Below are 15,859 nucleotides of genomic sequence, written 5' to 3' on the forward strand. Positions count from 1 at the left end.
GAAAGAGAAACCTCCCCTTTGCTGAGACGTGTAGGTTTGGTCTCGTATATAAGATAAGCGCAGGCTTTCTTGAATGGAGATCCCTTACGAACTGTGATTACAGCTTTGTTGAAGTCGTCCAGAGAGATCCACCCGAAACTCATCTTTAAGGTATGAATATAAGATGTGTCTCATTATTTGTTGTACAGAACGCGTCTAGTTATGCATGAGAGCTGCCTATAGTTTATAATTAGAATGCTAAAAACACTTGTACAATACCAGCAAAACAGAAATTAGTTAAGGCTAGAGTTTTACTTATTATTAATTATGGACACAAAATGAAACTTGCCGTACGCTTTTAATTGGACGCTTTAAATATTTACAGCTCAGTAGTAATTACGTATACCACCCGCTTTAATATTCAGTGACTAAAAATTCTGACCCGAAAGTTTATTTATGAGTTTAGTGTGATTCTCAGAACAAACAGCAATTTTTTCCTCGAACAGCATTAACCAACTGATCTTTTAAGATGGCACACTATGTCTTCTTTGCGATACGAAGTAAATTTTAAATATTATTTAGATGAGCTTCTCTTTAGAAGCGTTGCCAGAAAAGGGGCTTGGATTCCGGTGTGCATCGGAATTCATAAGCTAATTGACTCAGGTGTTAGGCAGGCCTACTCCAACTTACCATTTTGATTTATTAAGCATTTGATATTTTAAACGTATTCATTCGTATTTAGAAAGAAAAGCCGTTTACACAAGTTATCGAACATCTCCAAATTCAATAGATTATACTGCCTAGAATATTAAGCTACTTTAAACGCTGGGTTGGAATAACAATTTGTTATGCAATAGTAGCCCGCCATTAGCACAGGAACTGTTTAAATACACGTGACCAAGAAGGCCACTAAATATTCGAAGATATCTGTGTTCTGGGTTGTTGCGCCGTGTAGTCTGGTAGAAGTTTACCGGCGATCGTCCTGATGATGGAGGCAGCAAACACCTCTGAAACGTCGGTAAACTTCTACCAGACTACACGGCACAGCAACCAAGAAAACAGTCGTTTTCATGCTCGCCGCCGTGATAACCTAACATCTTACATGTAATGCTTAGTGTATGGATATTTTTAGTTAAACAAATGATTTAAAATTATGTGTGATTACATTCCACGAACTAAAAATACATACTGAATATGATAAAGAATTTCAGAATTTGTTTACTCACCAACTGATGTTACACTTCGGGAGAGGCACTATTTAGAACAGCCGTGGCTCTGAAAAAAAAATTAAAATCAATAATGTTTGTTATTTCAAAGCAAGTAAGTTTATTTAAACCCACAATGCTCTATCGTAACTATGACTGTCCTGATTTCGAACATGTCTTCGTTACAACTTAGAGCAGATCTATATTTCACGAGTTTCTGTTCCCCCTAACAAATGTGTAATCGTTAAGTAGTTTATATTATTAGTATTAGTTAAGCATTTCAGCTACCCATAAACATATTATTATTATGATGCAGGATTTATTATTATTGATTAGATACAAATGACAGTTAATTTATATAATAATGACAGTCAAGTGACTTTTATTTAGAACTTGCTCTATTATTTATAATTTAAATTACAAACAATTGATATGTCTAGGCAAAAAAAAAAATATATATCTTTATAGAAATGTAAAATGATAATCACAGATTCGTTTTCTTTTACCCATAAAAAGTAAAGTTTGTCCCACTATGCGCCATGTAGGCGTTTGGGGTGAGTGGAGGTATAGCTCCTCTCTTCCTTGACCTCGGCACTAGATGGGGGTGAGTGGTCAGCATCACGCCCCGGCCGGCTTTACCCCCGGGAAAGGACTCCGGTACCCATTGTAGAGAAGGCTGGGTGGGCCCCAGAGCCGGTCTGGACGCAGAGGCTAGAGGATAAATCCTCTGCCCCCGTCGGGGATCGAACCCCGGCCGTCCAGCCCGTAGCTAGTCACTATACTGACTGAGCTATCCCGGCTCATTTTCTTTTACCCATGCATGTCTATAGAACTAGGTATTTAAAAGCACTGTTACAACTTTCTTACATTCTATCTACAGTACTTGCTATGAACTAAGTATATAACAAAATTTATCGTAAAAATGCTGTTTCTGGTTATAATGTTTTGTAAGTCAAATGAAAGTGAGAAAGAGAGGTGAGTTTTCCATGTTTTATTTTATTTTGATTCCTCTCTTCGTCCTATCCCCCCCTCCATGCCACTGGTTCAGAGCGTTGTAGGCCACTCCTCATTAGCTCTGCCACGATATAATTAATAAGAGTGGTGATGATACGGCATTAATAGGCACGTGATCTGTTTTTTCACTACATCTTTATTACTGAAACACTAAAACGAAGTAATTGGTTTTATTCCGCCGTATAATTTATGTAGGTCATCACCATCAACATGGCGTCGGGAGCGCACAGATTTGGACTCAATCCAGGCGCCAGTTTCACTCTATTTCTTTGGCGCCATCAGCACCCCCACCCCACCCCTCTGCTTTACTGTCTTCATCCGTGATCGTTCATTCGAAGCACGGAGTTAGAGATAGAAATAAAGTTACACACAAAATTCATCCTTAAATTTGATGCATACAAACATTGTAGTTGTCCCTAGTCATAAAAAAATGTTTTATGCAGAATGCGAACAATTGGTAGTCTTGTAGTCTTTAATGCATTTCTATGGGAATGTGACTTTTTTTTGGGGGGGGGGGGTTGAGAAGGACGCAGTGAGGAAGATATTTGGACATAAGAAAGATGATGCTTGTTACTTCTCAGTTCAAAATATTTTGTCTTCCCATTTGATTTCGAAGAACCTGAAAATTAAAGTGTACAAAACAATAATCTTGCCTGTTGTTTCGTATGGTGCGAAAGATGGTCTCTCACTCAGAGGGAGGAACACAGATTGCAGGTGTTTGAGAAAAGTTTGTTGAGGAGAATATTTGGGCCTAAGAGGGAAGACGATGGGGCATGGAGAAAACTGCATAAAGATGAACTTAAAAATCTGTACTCCTCCCCCAATATTATCAGGGTGACTAAGTCAAGAAGAATGAGATGGGGTGGGCATGTAGCGCGCATGGATGGGACAAGAGGTGTGTACCGGATACTGGTTGGGATACCTGAAGGGAAGAGACCGCTGGGGAGACCTAGACGTAGATGGGAGGATAATCTCAGGCGGGATCTATGGGAGATAGGAGTTGAAGGAAACTGGATTTTGTTGGCCCAGGACAGGGTCGGGTGGGGTGCTTTGTTTAATTCGGTGATGAACCTTCGGGTTCGGTAAGCCATCTAGTTAGTTAGTTAGTTAGCTAATGAATGTGAGCGAAACGTTGTCACTCGGTATGTGCGTATTGTAATGTTTCCAATGGACATCAATTGATTTCACGTATTGTTGGGTTAATAATGTCTGATTTGCATGAGGCTTGTTCTGTCATGCTTCTTAACTCTCATGACACGACATGGTTTGATGGACCAAAATACACGATATTATACATGGTGGACCATATGATCATATGATACGTTAAATAGATAGGTCTAGGATAAGATAGATAAGCAGTGGTGTGCTATATGAATTACATAATACGATATGATACATGCTGTTATGAAACTAATATGCTGCATAACACAGACTGCAATACGATTCGATATAGGCCTATATGGTATACAACATCTGAATTGATTGCAGACATGATCTTATGTTTATATACGAACAGAATACTCGCACATGGCATTCGGTCATTTGCGTCAGCCTGTTATTAATTTTATGACCGTAATAAGTTATTAATTTTTAGAAGATCATCAGTAGATTATTAATGACGCTGCATCATCTTTTTTCACCATATCCTCGTGTCAAGTGGTCTGAGAGACGTCTCTCTCAATATGTCTTGCCAAACCAGCAATTATAGCGCTTTAATACTACAGATTACATATAACACAGTGTATTTTCTTATTAATCATTGTTTACCTGCACTTGAATGACTGGTGCACAGAACGATTTAGTGGTTAGCATTCCTCATTCGTGTTCGGCGGGTTCTAATATTGTACATGGTTTTCCTCTGTCCCTCCAGTCGAATTATGATACAGCATCTTATAACACGCCACAAATAATGTCTTAGACATCTTATCCAATTCATAACTCATCTTACAATTTAACTCTATACAACACAGGCAGTTGATAGAGCGTTATTATTAAATAAACTATAAAACGTGCCAACTAACTAACTGGTACAGAATATTTCCTGAGGGACTGTAGATATTCAAATAGTCATCACCTTCGTCTTGGGAGGGAACTAGAAAATCAGTCACTACACCTCGACAATGGATAATATTCTATGCCATGTCAGATGGGTTCATAAGCAAGCGACTATCTTCTTGTCTCGTTATAATATTATCCTCTCATCTGTGTCTCGGTAATCCAAATGATCCCTATTCATGGCGCATACTAATCCGAATATTGTATATATTTCTTGTTTCAGTTTAGTTGCTCTAAAACAGCGACTGTCAACCTATGATACGCGTACCACTGGTGGTACGCGAACTAAGTAAAAAAATCAAAAGATAATATTAACATAAACAAGTTATCCCTGAACGCATTTGGTTAGCTGTACATTTAAAGTGTTAAATTAGAAGTAGTGGTACGCCAGCGAAAAAGGGTGAGAACCCCTGCTCTAAAATATCACTATACGAAGCACAAAACACGTAACAAAAACTCTCTATCCACTTGTTACGTGCCTTCGTTCATCTGGTGGGGATTACGAAGCATCTGGCAGTCCGGTGTTCTATCTTCGCGTGCACCCCCCCATCCCCCTCAAGTACGACAGACGAGCGACCTGAGTTTTTCGTAGTGACCCAAAGGGAAGGCGGGGGAAAGAATTTCCTCTTTCCTTAACCTTTGATTCGACTCATCGATAATGAAGTCAAACCTTTGGTCAGGCAAATTAAATCTGACACCAACTCAGTATTGAGTTAACTCGGCTCTGGAAATCCTGAAGAAATAATTTGTATGACTGTTCCAGATGTGCTGTCGTCAGGCTGTTCTTTTGGCTTTGATGCTCGTTGTTATGTACGCCGCAACAGAAGCCCGTTATCTCCCCACCAGGAGTCAGGATGACCGCCTGGACAGGCTTCGAGAACTTCTTAGAGATGTAAGTACTGCGTCTTACATGCTATTGGTTACAGTTCCGATATTGAGCCTGAATGTTCAGAAGTTTTAACTTACTGTCTGCTGGTCGAGGAGGACATTATGGTCTATTCAGGATGTGCACAAACACTGGCCAGGGAGGGCAAGTACCGGGTAAATACCTTTGAAGGCGGTTCACGTCATGAACTTTGCCCCTCGACTTACCACTCTGAGCTTAATCACATAGAGCTCGTATGAGCTTTGATTAAAGCGCCGTCGTGTGAATGTTAACTACGCATGTCTGTACTTGTTCCTCGTCTGTTTACTTCCAATCCATGCACATCTTGAACAAAGCATAGTTCTTAATACAGTAACTGAGTGAGGAGAACTGACCTGGAGCACACTTTGAAGCCACAAGGGACTTATAACACAGGTTGTGATAATAGCTGGTAAAAATTCTTCGACTGTTGGGTGCTTCAGAGAGCGAGAATTTATCGCTAGCAAAAATAAGTTCCATTTGGAAAGACTTGATCCTTATCCTGCAACGTACGTTAATCGAGTTCAACACACAACAGATAAACTGTAAGAAATATATGTATTCAAATGGGCTTTACATCAATGCTGCTTCTGTAATTAGACTAGAATATATGGAAGTAACTTCAAAAGCCTACTCACAGCTATTAGAGTTTTATAGCATATAAAGCTCTTACTAACGTACTCCCTATTATCTATTTTAAAGTTACTGATGTATCTCTGGTGTTTTTTTCTTCGCATGTTTCTGTATTATATACAATACATGCTAAATTTCATTAAAGTTTCTTCTACTGACAATTGCTGACCATAACAGTAACATGTGACTAGCATATTTTGAGAAGTGATACAACTCTAATGAATCCTACTATAAAACAAACACACAGTTGGGTCACGATCAGAGCAGCTTTACTTTTACGAATATTATCAAGGACTGAAGACGTTTAGAGCAAAAGTAATCGACGATTCCGAACAAGATACCTCGTTCGTAGCGTCGAAATATGAAAGTGTTCATAGTAGAGGCATGTAACGTTTATTAACAGATGAACAGGAAGTTGAGACAAATTAGGCTAGCCCGACCTAGAATCACGAACCGTAATTCGGAAAGATTCCATAAGCCTACACTGAGGGCTAGACAGACAGTTGCAGGTCAATTAGCAGGCCGAGAGAAAGTTGTGATGGTCACGGCGACGGTTTTCACGCGATCTGAATATTTATATCATCATGCTTCTTTTTCATAAATAGACTACGTGTGTATTCCATCGTTGCCACAGTGAGTGGAAACCTACGGATGTACCTAACACAAGTATCGCTTATCGTAATTTGTTTCGGACGGCAGAATCACTAAATAATTTATGTTGTTTTACAAATTATAACTAAGTACTGAATAACTAACAAACCAGGTAACAAACTGGCTGGCTAACAGTCTGTATAACTACGTCATTGTAAAATAAATTGACCCTCTAACAAACAAATATGAATGTCTTGATATTTTAGTATTGCCAACACAGAATTAGATACTTGGAACTTTACCTGGGCCAATTAAATTTCGACACATTAGAGTATTTGTCATGGAATCAATTTCAATGTTAGACCTGTGGCTGCATTATTTTCTTTCAGTCAATCCTGCCGCCTTCCATATGTCTGTGGCTTTGGGTAAGGAAAAACTTCAGGACGACAGCTCTGACCCTTAATTTGCTGGACAGAGAGAACAAATGTGGCTGAAGTAGGAAAAATTTACCTCTCGAGTCACATCACAGGCCAAAGTAATATATATATATATATATATATATATAATGCTGGCATAGAAGCACAGCTGTGTGCTCTGCACACTGTAACACATCCGAGCACAGGATAGTACTGTTTAGCGGCGGTACGCATGGGAGTTCGCGGTCGGAATCCTGAGGAAGACGGATTGCAATGTGAAGTACTGGTGAAAGTGAAGCGACTCCTTCAGTGTAAAAACGACACACATTCTCGCTGATTTGAATATGCATTGCGAGACAGATCTATTCTAAGTTGTCTGACGATGGTGTATCAATGCAGCCTGGGTTTGTGCCGCTTAGTATTTCGATCAGAATACAGCGTTTCGAAAACTAGATACGTTTCCGTCCTCAGGTGAAAAGGTTTTTGTTCAATGGCTTAGTTTGTCCAGTCATGAGATCAGCTTTTTGTAATGGCTCTGATGAGGCACTCCGCAGGATTTTACATGAGGATGGAAATTGTTACAGTTTTTGAAAACTCTTGTGTACACTAGACTGTTTTGATTATCGCATCTGGCAGATATACTTAGGGATATCCATTGAACACAACACTACTTCAAACGGAAGCAAGCCCGGGAATGTAAACATACAAAAGTGATCAGGCTGTCAATCGATAGATTAGTTATCATTAATCGATAATTCAGTTAGTATTTATGTTAACGATTATGAAGTTCGGATTCCCTAATAGTTAATTTCCTGTCTGATGTAGTTTTTTGCTATAGACTTCTATTCGGAAGGTGATAAGTTCCAGTCCCCACTGGGTTACCAGCTTGAGATCATTCATGGTTTTTCTCAGTCTCCGAGAAAGAACTGTTATCTGAACTAAGAGAAAACAAAGTCACATTCCTCATGTGATCTCCCATGGAATTTCACAGTATTCTGGGCGCGACTAAATTAATCCCTTCGAGTAGATTGACTTTCTCCGTAATTTTATGTTGGCCCCACACAATCATTTTGCTAAATGGGATCAGTAGTTCTGAGGCCCGTCTAAAGTTTATCATATTGCATTAGATACATGATATATTTCTTCTGTGGTAACGTCATTTGCAATTGGTTGGAAGATGCATTTAATCTGTCCCGAACATTCTAATGAGCGATCCGGTTAGCAGCACAATCGGGAAGTACACGTTCTTTCTATACAAAACTTAGCTCACTTAATTGTTGTGCTTACATCTTCTCCTTTCTTCTTACGTGTTTTATAAATCGCATATTCATCTAACAGCGGCAAGGAATGAGATAACTATTAACGTATGGATCAGTCGCTGCTCTATCAAGAAGTTCCCTTTCTTTCATTGAACCCGAATGTTCATCACTGTATTCACAACAGCCTGTCACAATTACAATTACAGCGATAGCTTACCATCCCGTTAAGAAGAACCACTTTTAAGACCGCTAAAATTTTCTTCAATATCTGGGCTATGTAAATATTAATGATCATAATTATTTGTTTGTGAAATTATTATGCATTAAAATGACGTGAATGTTAAAAGTAGTCATTTTAATATCTCAACAAAAGATATACGCCTTAAATTTCCCTCTACTCTGACTCCAGCTAAGTGATGGTCAAAGGTGAAGTCCCAGCTGAAGACTAAGGCTGTGATACCTACAGAAAGACTTCTCAGATCGGACACGAACTGCCCGCGTTTCTCAGTGCTATGTTCTCTGAAGGTTCAAGCCTAGCGCAGGAGTGATCTCCCGTCCAAAAAGTTGTACCAAACGTTGCAAGTATTCATTTCTAAAGAACTGGTTAGGAATTGATAAAGTCCACAGGACCAAATATGTGCAAGCTGAAGAAGAAATCTCTTCCGGAACTTACTAATTTGAAGCAGTTCAGCTCCGATAAAGATAAATATAAGTTTATTACAGTCCTTTATACCTAAGTACTGTTAGACTCGCCAGTGAGAATCTATTATGAAGATTCACTTGTACTAGTTCATCGTCTTACCACTCGAAAAGTGAATAAAGAGCCTTTGTGAAGGAAGGAAAAGTTGGCATGAAGGCAGGCAGACGACCTTGCTAGCAATATAACGATAATTAACTTTTCTTCATCGTCTCTTCACACAGAAGAGTATGGTTCACGAAAAGAGTAAAAAGAAAAGAAAACGCCATCGCATCAACTTACAAACACGTAACAGGAACGACTTTCTCTGAATACAAAACAACGGTAGCTGTGGTACCTTTCATTTCAAACCGATGTCAATATGAATTGTCCATAACTGAAAAGGGTCGTCCTCTACGTGTCTAAAGAAACTGGTACTTCAAAAAGTTGTTTGCGTGGAATCAGCCATCAGTAGTCTTCTGAGTAATGCTTAGACGCAATTTAAAATAACGTCCATTACACCAGCTATGAAGAGACTATAAAATTGGGTATAGAGAATCACTGATCCAAGGCGTCAGAAATGATTGTCTATCAGCCATGTTCCATTTCTTGAGCTACTTAACAGTTTTAAACATTACTTTACATACCTACTCTGCATAGTTCCTATATAATCTCACAAACAACAGAAATTGGCATGGACATAGTTAAGGGCTATAGATTTATGTGCTATATGTTTTAGTCCAAAAGATAAACATATTATATTTGTGAGTACGCCGAGTTACGTAATACACTTTGCAATAAGAGATATGTTTATGCAATAAAAGGACATACTGAGATAATGCTGTATCGAAAGGAACGCATATAGAAAACACATGTGTACCCAAAACTGATATTTTAATTTGGAAAATACTTGTTATTTAAAGACATACGACGGTAGATAACGGGAGTCTTCGAGAATGCATATGGAGGAATGCGTTGGCTTTGGGTGACGTTCCGAACTCCTTGCGGTCCTGTAGTGAAATTCCTACAAGCACATAAAAGAACGGTGAGTTGTTTGATTCCGTAATTAAATGAAGGAAATAAAGTGCTCCAATCACGGCCACATTACCTCCCACTTCGAAGAAATCTATGGAACATCCATGACATTGAGGATTGACCGAAGGATTCCCGGTTCATTTTAATTAATCCTCTGTCTAAAATTTATATTTCAGACATTTTTTTAATCCGAGATAGTTGCATCAGACTGTGTTTTATTCGAATAGTTTTTATAAACATAAACAGATTAACTATTTCGGTTACCTTAAGTAATTCATTCGAATTATCGATCGTCCAGGCCAAGCGGTTATATTTCTGCTTTGTATTCGGATGGGCCCTTGTTCAGACCAACCATCGTCATTGAGATATTTAATGAGTGTCCCCAGGCCCTCCAAATACCTGAATAGTACAAACAGTTAGGTCACAGCCGCTTCTTTCCATACATTTTTAAATTTTCTGATCATCATTTGACGCTATATACTCTGAAAAACTAACAGCATCGTTAAATAAACCACAAGTAAGTAATTCGTGTGAGGTTTATTATCATATTCATGAAACAAAGAAGTCAACAAAATACATAACACTGAGAAAAACAAAATTGGGTCATCAGAAGATAATATAATGAGACCAGCTGTAGATTTGCCTACAAGGTTAGGCACTTAGGCACAAAGAATTAGGCATAATAATATTAGACTCAGGAACAGAGAACTATCGGTAAAACAAATTACACAGCTGGTGTTATCTAGTGATAATATTTGGACGTATTGTTAAAGGAAGTGTCATATCACGACGTAGCTATTGTAATTTTAGACTTCAGTCGACCAAATGCCTGAAGGGATTCTGACATCCTGGAACTTAGGGTGAAACTAGCAGAGGTGAAACTTACGATCTGATTTTACATTCAAGCCGGAAGTCCTCTAAGTTTCTTGCAAGGAGGTCATGGATTTGATTTTTAAAAGTAGGAACAATAATTTAATATTTGACTGGCACGTATTTCTTTTTCAATTATCAAAAGTAATTTACTGTCCTACTGGAACGCTTTCTGTTAAACACAAGCTACATGTACAAGAAATCAATCGAGACAAAAAGGTGCCTTGAGGATTTACCCGCAGCAAAAGATCACAGTCACGCAGGCGAAGAACAGAAGAGTGGACCGAATAGCATCGTAACATTCCACTTTGTGCCACGTGTGTGTGTTGAAAGAAGCGTGCAGTAGAAAATCATAATGTGCAATGGGAAAGAACATATCTGAAAAAAATATACTAAAATTAAGATATTCGTTCATCACTTAACGATACTTCATACTTTCAGTCATAGGCTATTTAACAACATTATTCAACCACAGATGTTACATATCGCCGGTTGTTATTGGGAGACGTTCTTGGATGTTTAGTTGGTGAAGATTTTGAAGGAGCCGTCTGCTGTAGTTTAAGGTATTATCCCGGATGGCATTCGCCTGGAGGAACTGAGGAAAAACACCAAAATCTTCACTATGAAAAGCCGGTAATGTGACCAAGATTCGAACCCGGTGACCTAACTTCTGAGTACTAGTCTACAGCGTGTCTGTTACACTAGGGTGATATATTTCACACCATGCCAGATCCCGGGGTTATGTAACATGAAGTGGTTGGTATCTTTTCCGTCATCAGGGCGATGAGTGAAACGAAGGCAAACTTCTATCAAACTACACGACACCATCTTCATACTCACCTCACATCCTACCATTTACAGATATTCTATCAATTACACACGCAGATACGAACAGAAGTCATGTATTCTTCAAAGATATCAATAAATAAATCGATCAATTAATCATTTATTAAGCTGAGTTCTTTAATAGCGTATTTTCGACTCCATTGTCCCAGGATTCGCCCTGATGGACCGGGGAAAACGAAGAAAAAGTCCTCAGTCGATATAAGGACCAAGATTAGAACCTGTGCCTCCCGAAGTAGAGACGTGTGTTGTTGTTGAGGTAACTTTCTGACTGAAATGACAAAGAAGAAAGAAGGCTCTGAACTGAACAGAAGCAACGATTTACGCGTTATTCGAGAACTTTCTTTGTGCAGCGATTTAATTGCAAAGTACGTCTACGGCACCAGGATTTGCTAAGCACATCCCTTCTTTTTAATTAGCAACAGATATGCATTACAGAAGAATTAACATGTTCCAGCACGATCGGAACACAAAAGAGACGTGACGCTGTATACCACGCCAAGTTGCACCGGCACTTCGTTCGATACACGCTAGGGCGATCAACGGTGAAAATCACACTGCAGTCAGTGATGAGCGGGGAGACGCACGATCTATCTCGTGTTTTATACTCGTTGCCCTGGGTACATTATAAGAGTCCCAGCTACGAAAAGAAGTGCTGAAACAGGCAAATCATTCCCAAAAAATGAGTGAAAACACGGAAAGACACGGGCATGCATACTCTGGAATATGGCAGATGTAGATGATATTTCAGGTTCTCACATCAGCCCTATGATGGAGGCAGCAAGCACGTCTGAAACGTCGTTGAACTTCTACCAGACTACAAGGCGCAACATCCAAGAAGAAGCCTTATTCATGAGAGATGTAGTTTGGTTGTGAGCGATCACTGACAGTACAAGTGAGGACTGTCCACATTCCTCGTATTCTACAAGCCTAAACTTTATGAAAGTAACATATACAAAGTTCCTGCCTTTTAATACCACCTTTCTATTATTCTTCTTACCTACCACCCATTTCCCATGTCTCAGTTTCGTATTATACAGCTTATTTAATTTACAATTACAATTCACACTGGTGCTCAGAAACATTTAATCAAATTGCACGCAAATTATTAGGCGATACTCAACTTATTCGTTTAAATGTTAGCCTTCTAATTTCCAAATTTCTCTCTCTATATGATCTTTTAATTTTTTATCAAGTGAAATGTTAATGTCAAACTTTCCGTCATTCAAGTAAACAAATATTGATTTTTGAACTCCCTCTTTTGGTACGTGTATAGCAAAGGCTGTCCATTCTTGCTATGATTTTCCAGACAGTTTGGAACCAAAGACCATGATGAATGAATCAAGAAGACAGAAGTTCCCACGTTTTTCTTTTGGATCGACCTATTATTCAAGGAAGGAGAAAACGTATACAAAAGAGTGACACAATAATGTACAGAATATGATAATAGAGACAGCGATTATCTGTCCAGCCCAGTCTCTCACAAAGAAATTAGGTAAATTTTCATGGGACATACAATTGTTCAGAAATTGCAGACAGCCCGAGTTACAGCAGGGCTGTGCTACGTGACTTCCCCTGTCTCCGGGGAACAGAATCATCAAGCAGCAAAACAAGATCCGTTCGTTATTCTAACTTCAAATAGTAAGTGGCGTCGCTGTCGTTGAGATTAAATATGACGTTTGGTGAAAGTTCAACAGCAATTACTGGTGTGAGTGACAGAACTAGTCTTCAGAACTCGAACATATGATCAAACTTTTCCGCTCTGTATTTGCCAGATCGCGATTTCGAACGTGGGCAGAGAGATCAACTGTTCTGAGTTTTCTGTATGGTTATTTTACAATACTGTTTCTACTGAAGAGGTTATATCAAATGAATGGGAATATCCTGGAAGGTGTAAGGAAATCACGAAACACTTCAGAGTCGTTCATAGCGTCATCCTTCTTCTATTTCACGACGCTGTATGAAGTAACTGAGATGATACGGTGGCTATGAATGGTTAAAGAGGAGGAATGTCTTTCATTTTAAGGCAACATTCCAAGGAAATACCAGAACACATTTTTCAGACTTTTGAACGCGAGTCAGCCCGATTGGTACTGATATTCTTGTGGCCGCCGCCAACGTGCTAATTCACAATCATCACGTCATTTATCTTTTGACGTAATATAAGCTCTGTCGGTACCTAATACTTCCTGAAATTCCTTTTCTAATGCAGTCAGGTGTAGTTAATTTGATATCAAGCTAATGGAATAATATGATTTCTTGTTTCAGCTTCTGGAGAGCGAAGTCGAGAAAACAAACGTCAACAACAACAGCTATGACAGGCGAATGTTGTACAAGCGTCAGGTGCCAATGATTACCACAGAGCAGCAGCAGGCGCCACTAGTCTCGGCACAACAATGAAACAACAATCGATATCATGGCAACAGACATACATGAAAAGGAAACGAGAAAGCTTCTTCTCTTGAAAACAGATATTTTAAAAAATATTTTTAATCTCTGTGTTAAAAAATGTAGACTGATAAATTAAGCATATATGAATGGTATCTTTAAAACTTTTAAATACCTTCTTATAGGGTCTGATTTCTGCGTTCTATTCGAGACTTGAATCAAAATTTCACGTCAATGAAACTGTCACAGTACTTCAAAACAATTTTGTAGGGTACTGAATAATTCTTGGTATGGAAATGATGGAAATCAACGAAATTTACTAACAAATTAATATTTTGTGGATTTAGATGAATGTGTATCAAACTATGCAACAAAGGAACAGGATTTGAATATTTACATTTATATAAATGAGTAAATAACCGTCCGATTATCTTCTAAATTTACTTTGGGCGTGTAATTAATTGGTTATAAAGTTCAAGTCAATGCAGAATATTATCTAGATCTGTGCGATGGACAGATTGAGTTTCCATAAGTGATAACTTTAAATATACTACCTTGAGGTGCTAAAATATCAATGTCTTAAAACTATTAATACTTGAATATAATAAAGTATACATGTTTAATTTCATTCTTTCACATTAAAACAAATATATTCCTAAATTCCTGTTATAAAAAGTCATATCAGAGAAAATTGTCACATAAAGTAAATCCACTTTCAATCTAAAGTTTCTAGAAAAATGAAACACACAACAGATTTCCAGTAATTGTATATTTATGTATTTGCTTACATTTCGAAAACGACTGAGCGCGACTAAACGGAACTTACGTCGTTCACATAATTTTTTTTTACAAAAGTAAACAAAATCATGTGATCGTAATTTTCGTAACTCAAGTCCAGTTGACAGCGCTATTTAAGGGACATACCTAATCGGTTCAGTCCCTCAGACAAATTCGGGACCTAACACACAGCAGCTCCGACGATGCTTATACCACGGAAGTACACGCGTCTACTAGCGACGTCTAAAGATCGACGTGGTGTGCAGACGCACATGACACAATGGATTTCATATGTCTATACCAGAGGCTACAATATGTGGCCCACGTCACTCGTCGGACTTTATACATTATTCAGAGTATATATATATATATATATATTTGGGGGGAATTAAAACACAAAGGTCACTTTGTTCACCGAGAAATTTTCGAAGGTTAATATGAAATTATGTTAAAACTTTTTATACGAGGAGTACTTAGCCAGTATTTTATGTTTCGACATTTTACACTTTTACGTGGTCAAGATCTACAGTTGCTACCAGTATGAATATGTGAAAGCTTCACAGCTTCTCGTCAGGAACAAAGGTGAATACGTGAGGGCAGCATTCGTAAGTCTCTTGCAAGTGTAAACATTCATGCAGCCATCCACCTATCCGTGTCTGCGTCACCCTGATCCATAGATGAACTGCTGTGAATTATTGCAAACAGATACGGCGTGGGATACTGCAACACTTTCTTTCACCGGAAGGAAATTCTCTTTCTACATGCTTCAATACGTAATCGAATTAACGCTTACAAGTTAATATAATTAGCGCGATGCCCGACCGGAGTCCATTAGCTACTTCTGGGAGAAAGTCGCGAGAAAGAGAGCTAAAGCTTAGATTGGCTTCGTTCAGTGTTGTGATCTCCGCTCATTATGGATCTTCATAATTACAAATTAGCAGAGGAGCCGTTAATTGTATGTTGAAAGCGGGCAGCGGGTTTCCCCATAGAGGGTAATGGAATGTGTCTATTAGGTTAGGTTAGGTCACATGAGTTGCTTAAAATCCAGTTTAAAAACAAAAAAAGTTTATCCAGGCCTGTATTTCGAGTTACGCAATAGTTGCATTTCTCGGAAGCTCTCTGAAAAGGCGCAAATCAAAAATCTTTATCTGCATAGATATGAAGCAATGCAAAAACTTCAGAAATTATAATTGGCCTACTGAAACCAAACACAG

At 38.6% G+C, this 15,859-nt stretch overlaps 1 protein-coding gene and 1 long non-coding RNA gene across 2 annotated transcripts in view; one reads left to right on the forward strand and one right to left on the reverse strand.

The window, feature by feature from the left end:
• LOC147873418 (uncharacterized) overlaps positions 1 to 15,859 on the reverse strand; it is a 55,030-nt gene that overhangs the window by 7,700 nt on the left and 31,471 nt on the right. Inside the window, exon 2 of the long non-coding RNA XR_015535750.1 lies at positions 1,206 to 1,254. This is a non-coding gene — a long non-coding RNA (uncharacterized LOC147873418). The remainder of the gene's footprint in view (positions 1 to 1,205; positions 1,255 to 15,859) is intronic.
• Proc (Proctolin) lies at positions 6 to 14,496 on the forward strand. The gene is made up of 3 exons (XM_022079512.2): positions 6 to 150; positions 5,017 to 5,145; positions 13,749 to 14,496. Exons 2-3 carry the CDS (start codon positions 5,017 to 5,019, stop codon positions 13,878 to 13,880), a joined length of 261 nt encoding a protein of 86 aa, XP_021935204.1. The 5' UTR covers positions 6 to 150; the 3' UTR covers positions 13,881 to 14,496.

The sequence above is a fragment of the Zootermopsis nevadensis genome, unplaced genomic scaffold (genome assembly GCF_977971745.1).
Source record: "Zootermopsis nevadensis isolate Lab colony 2312 unplaced genomic scaffold, Znev_1.0 Znev_ptg000018l, whole genome shotgun sequence".
In the NCBI taxonomy this organism is placed as follows: Eukaryota; Metazoa; Arthropoda; class Insecta; order Blattodea; family Termopsidae; genus Zootermopsis; species Zootermopsis nevadensis.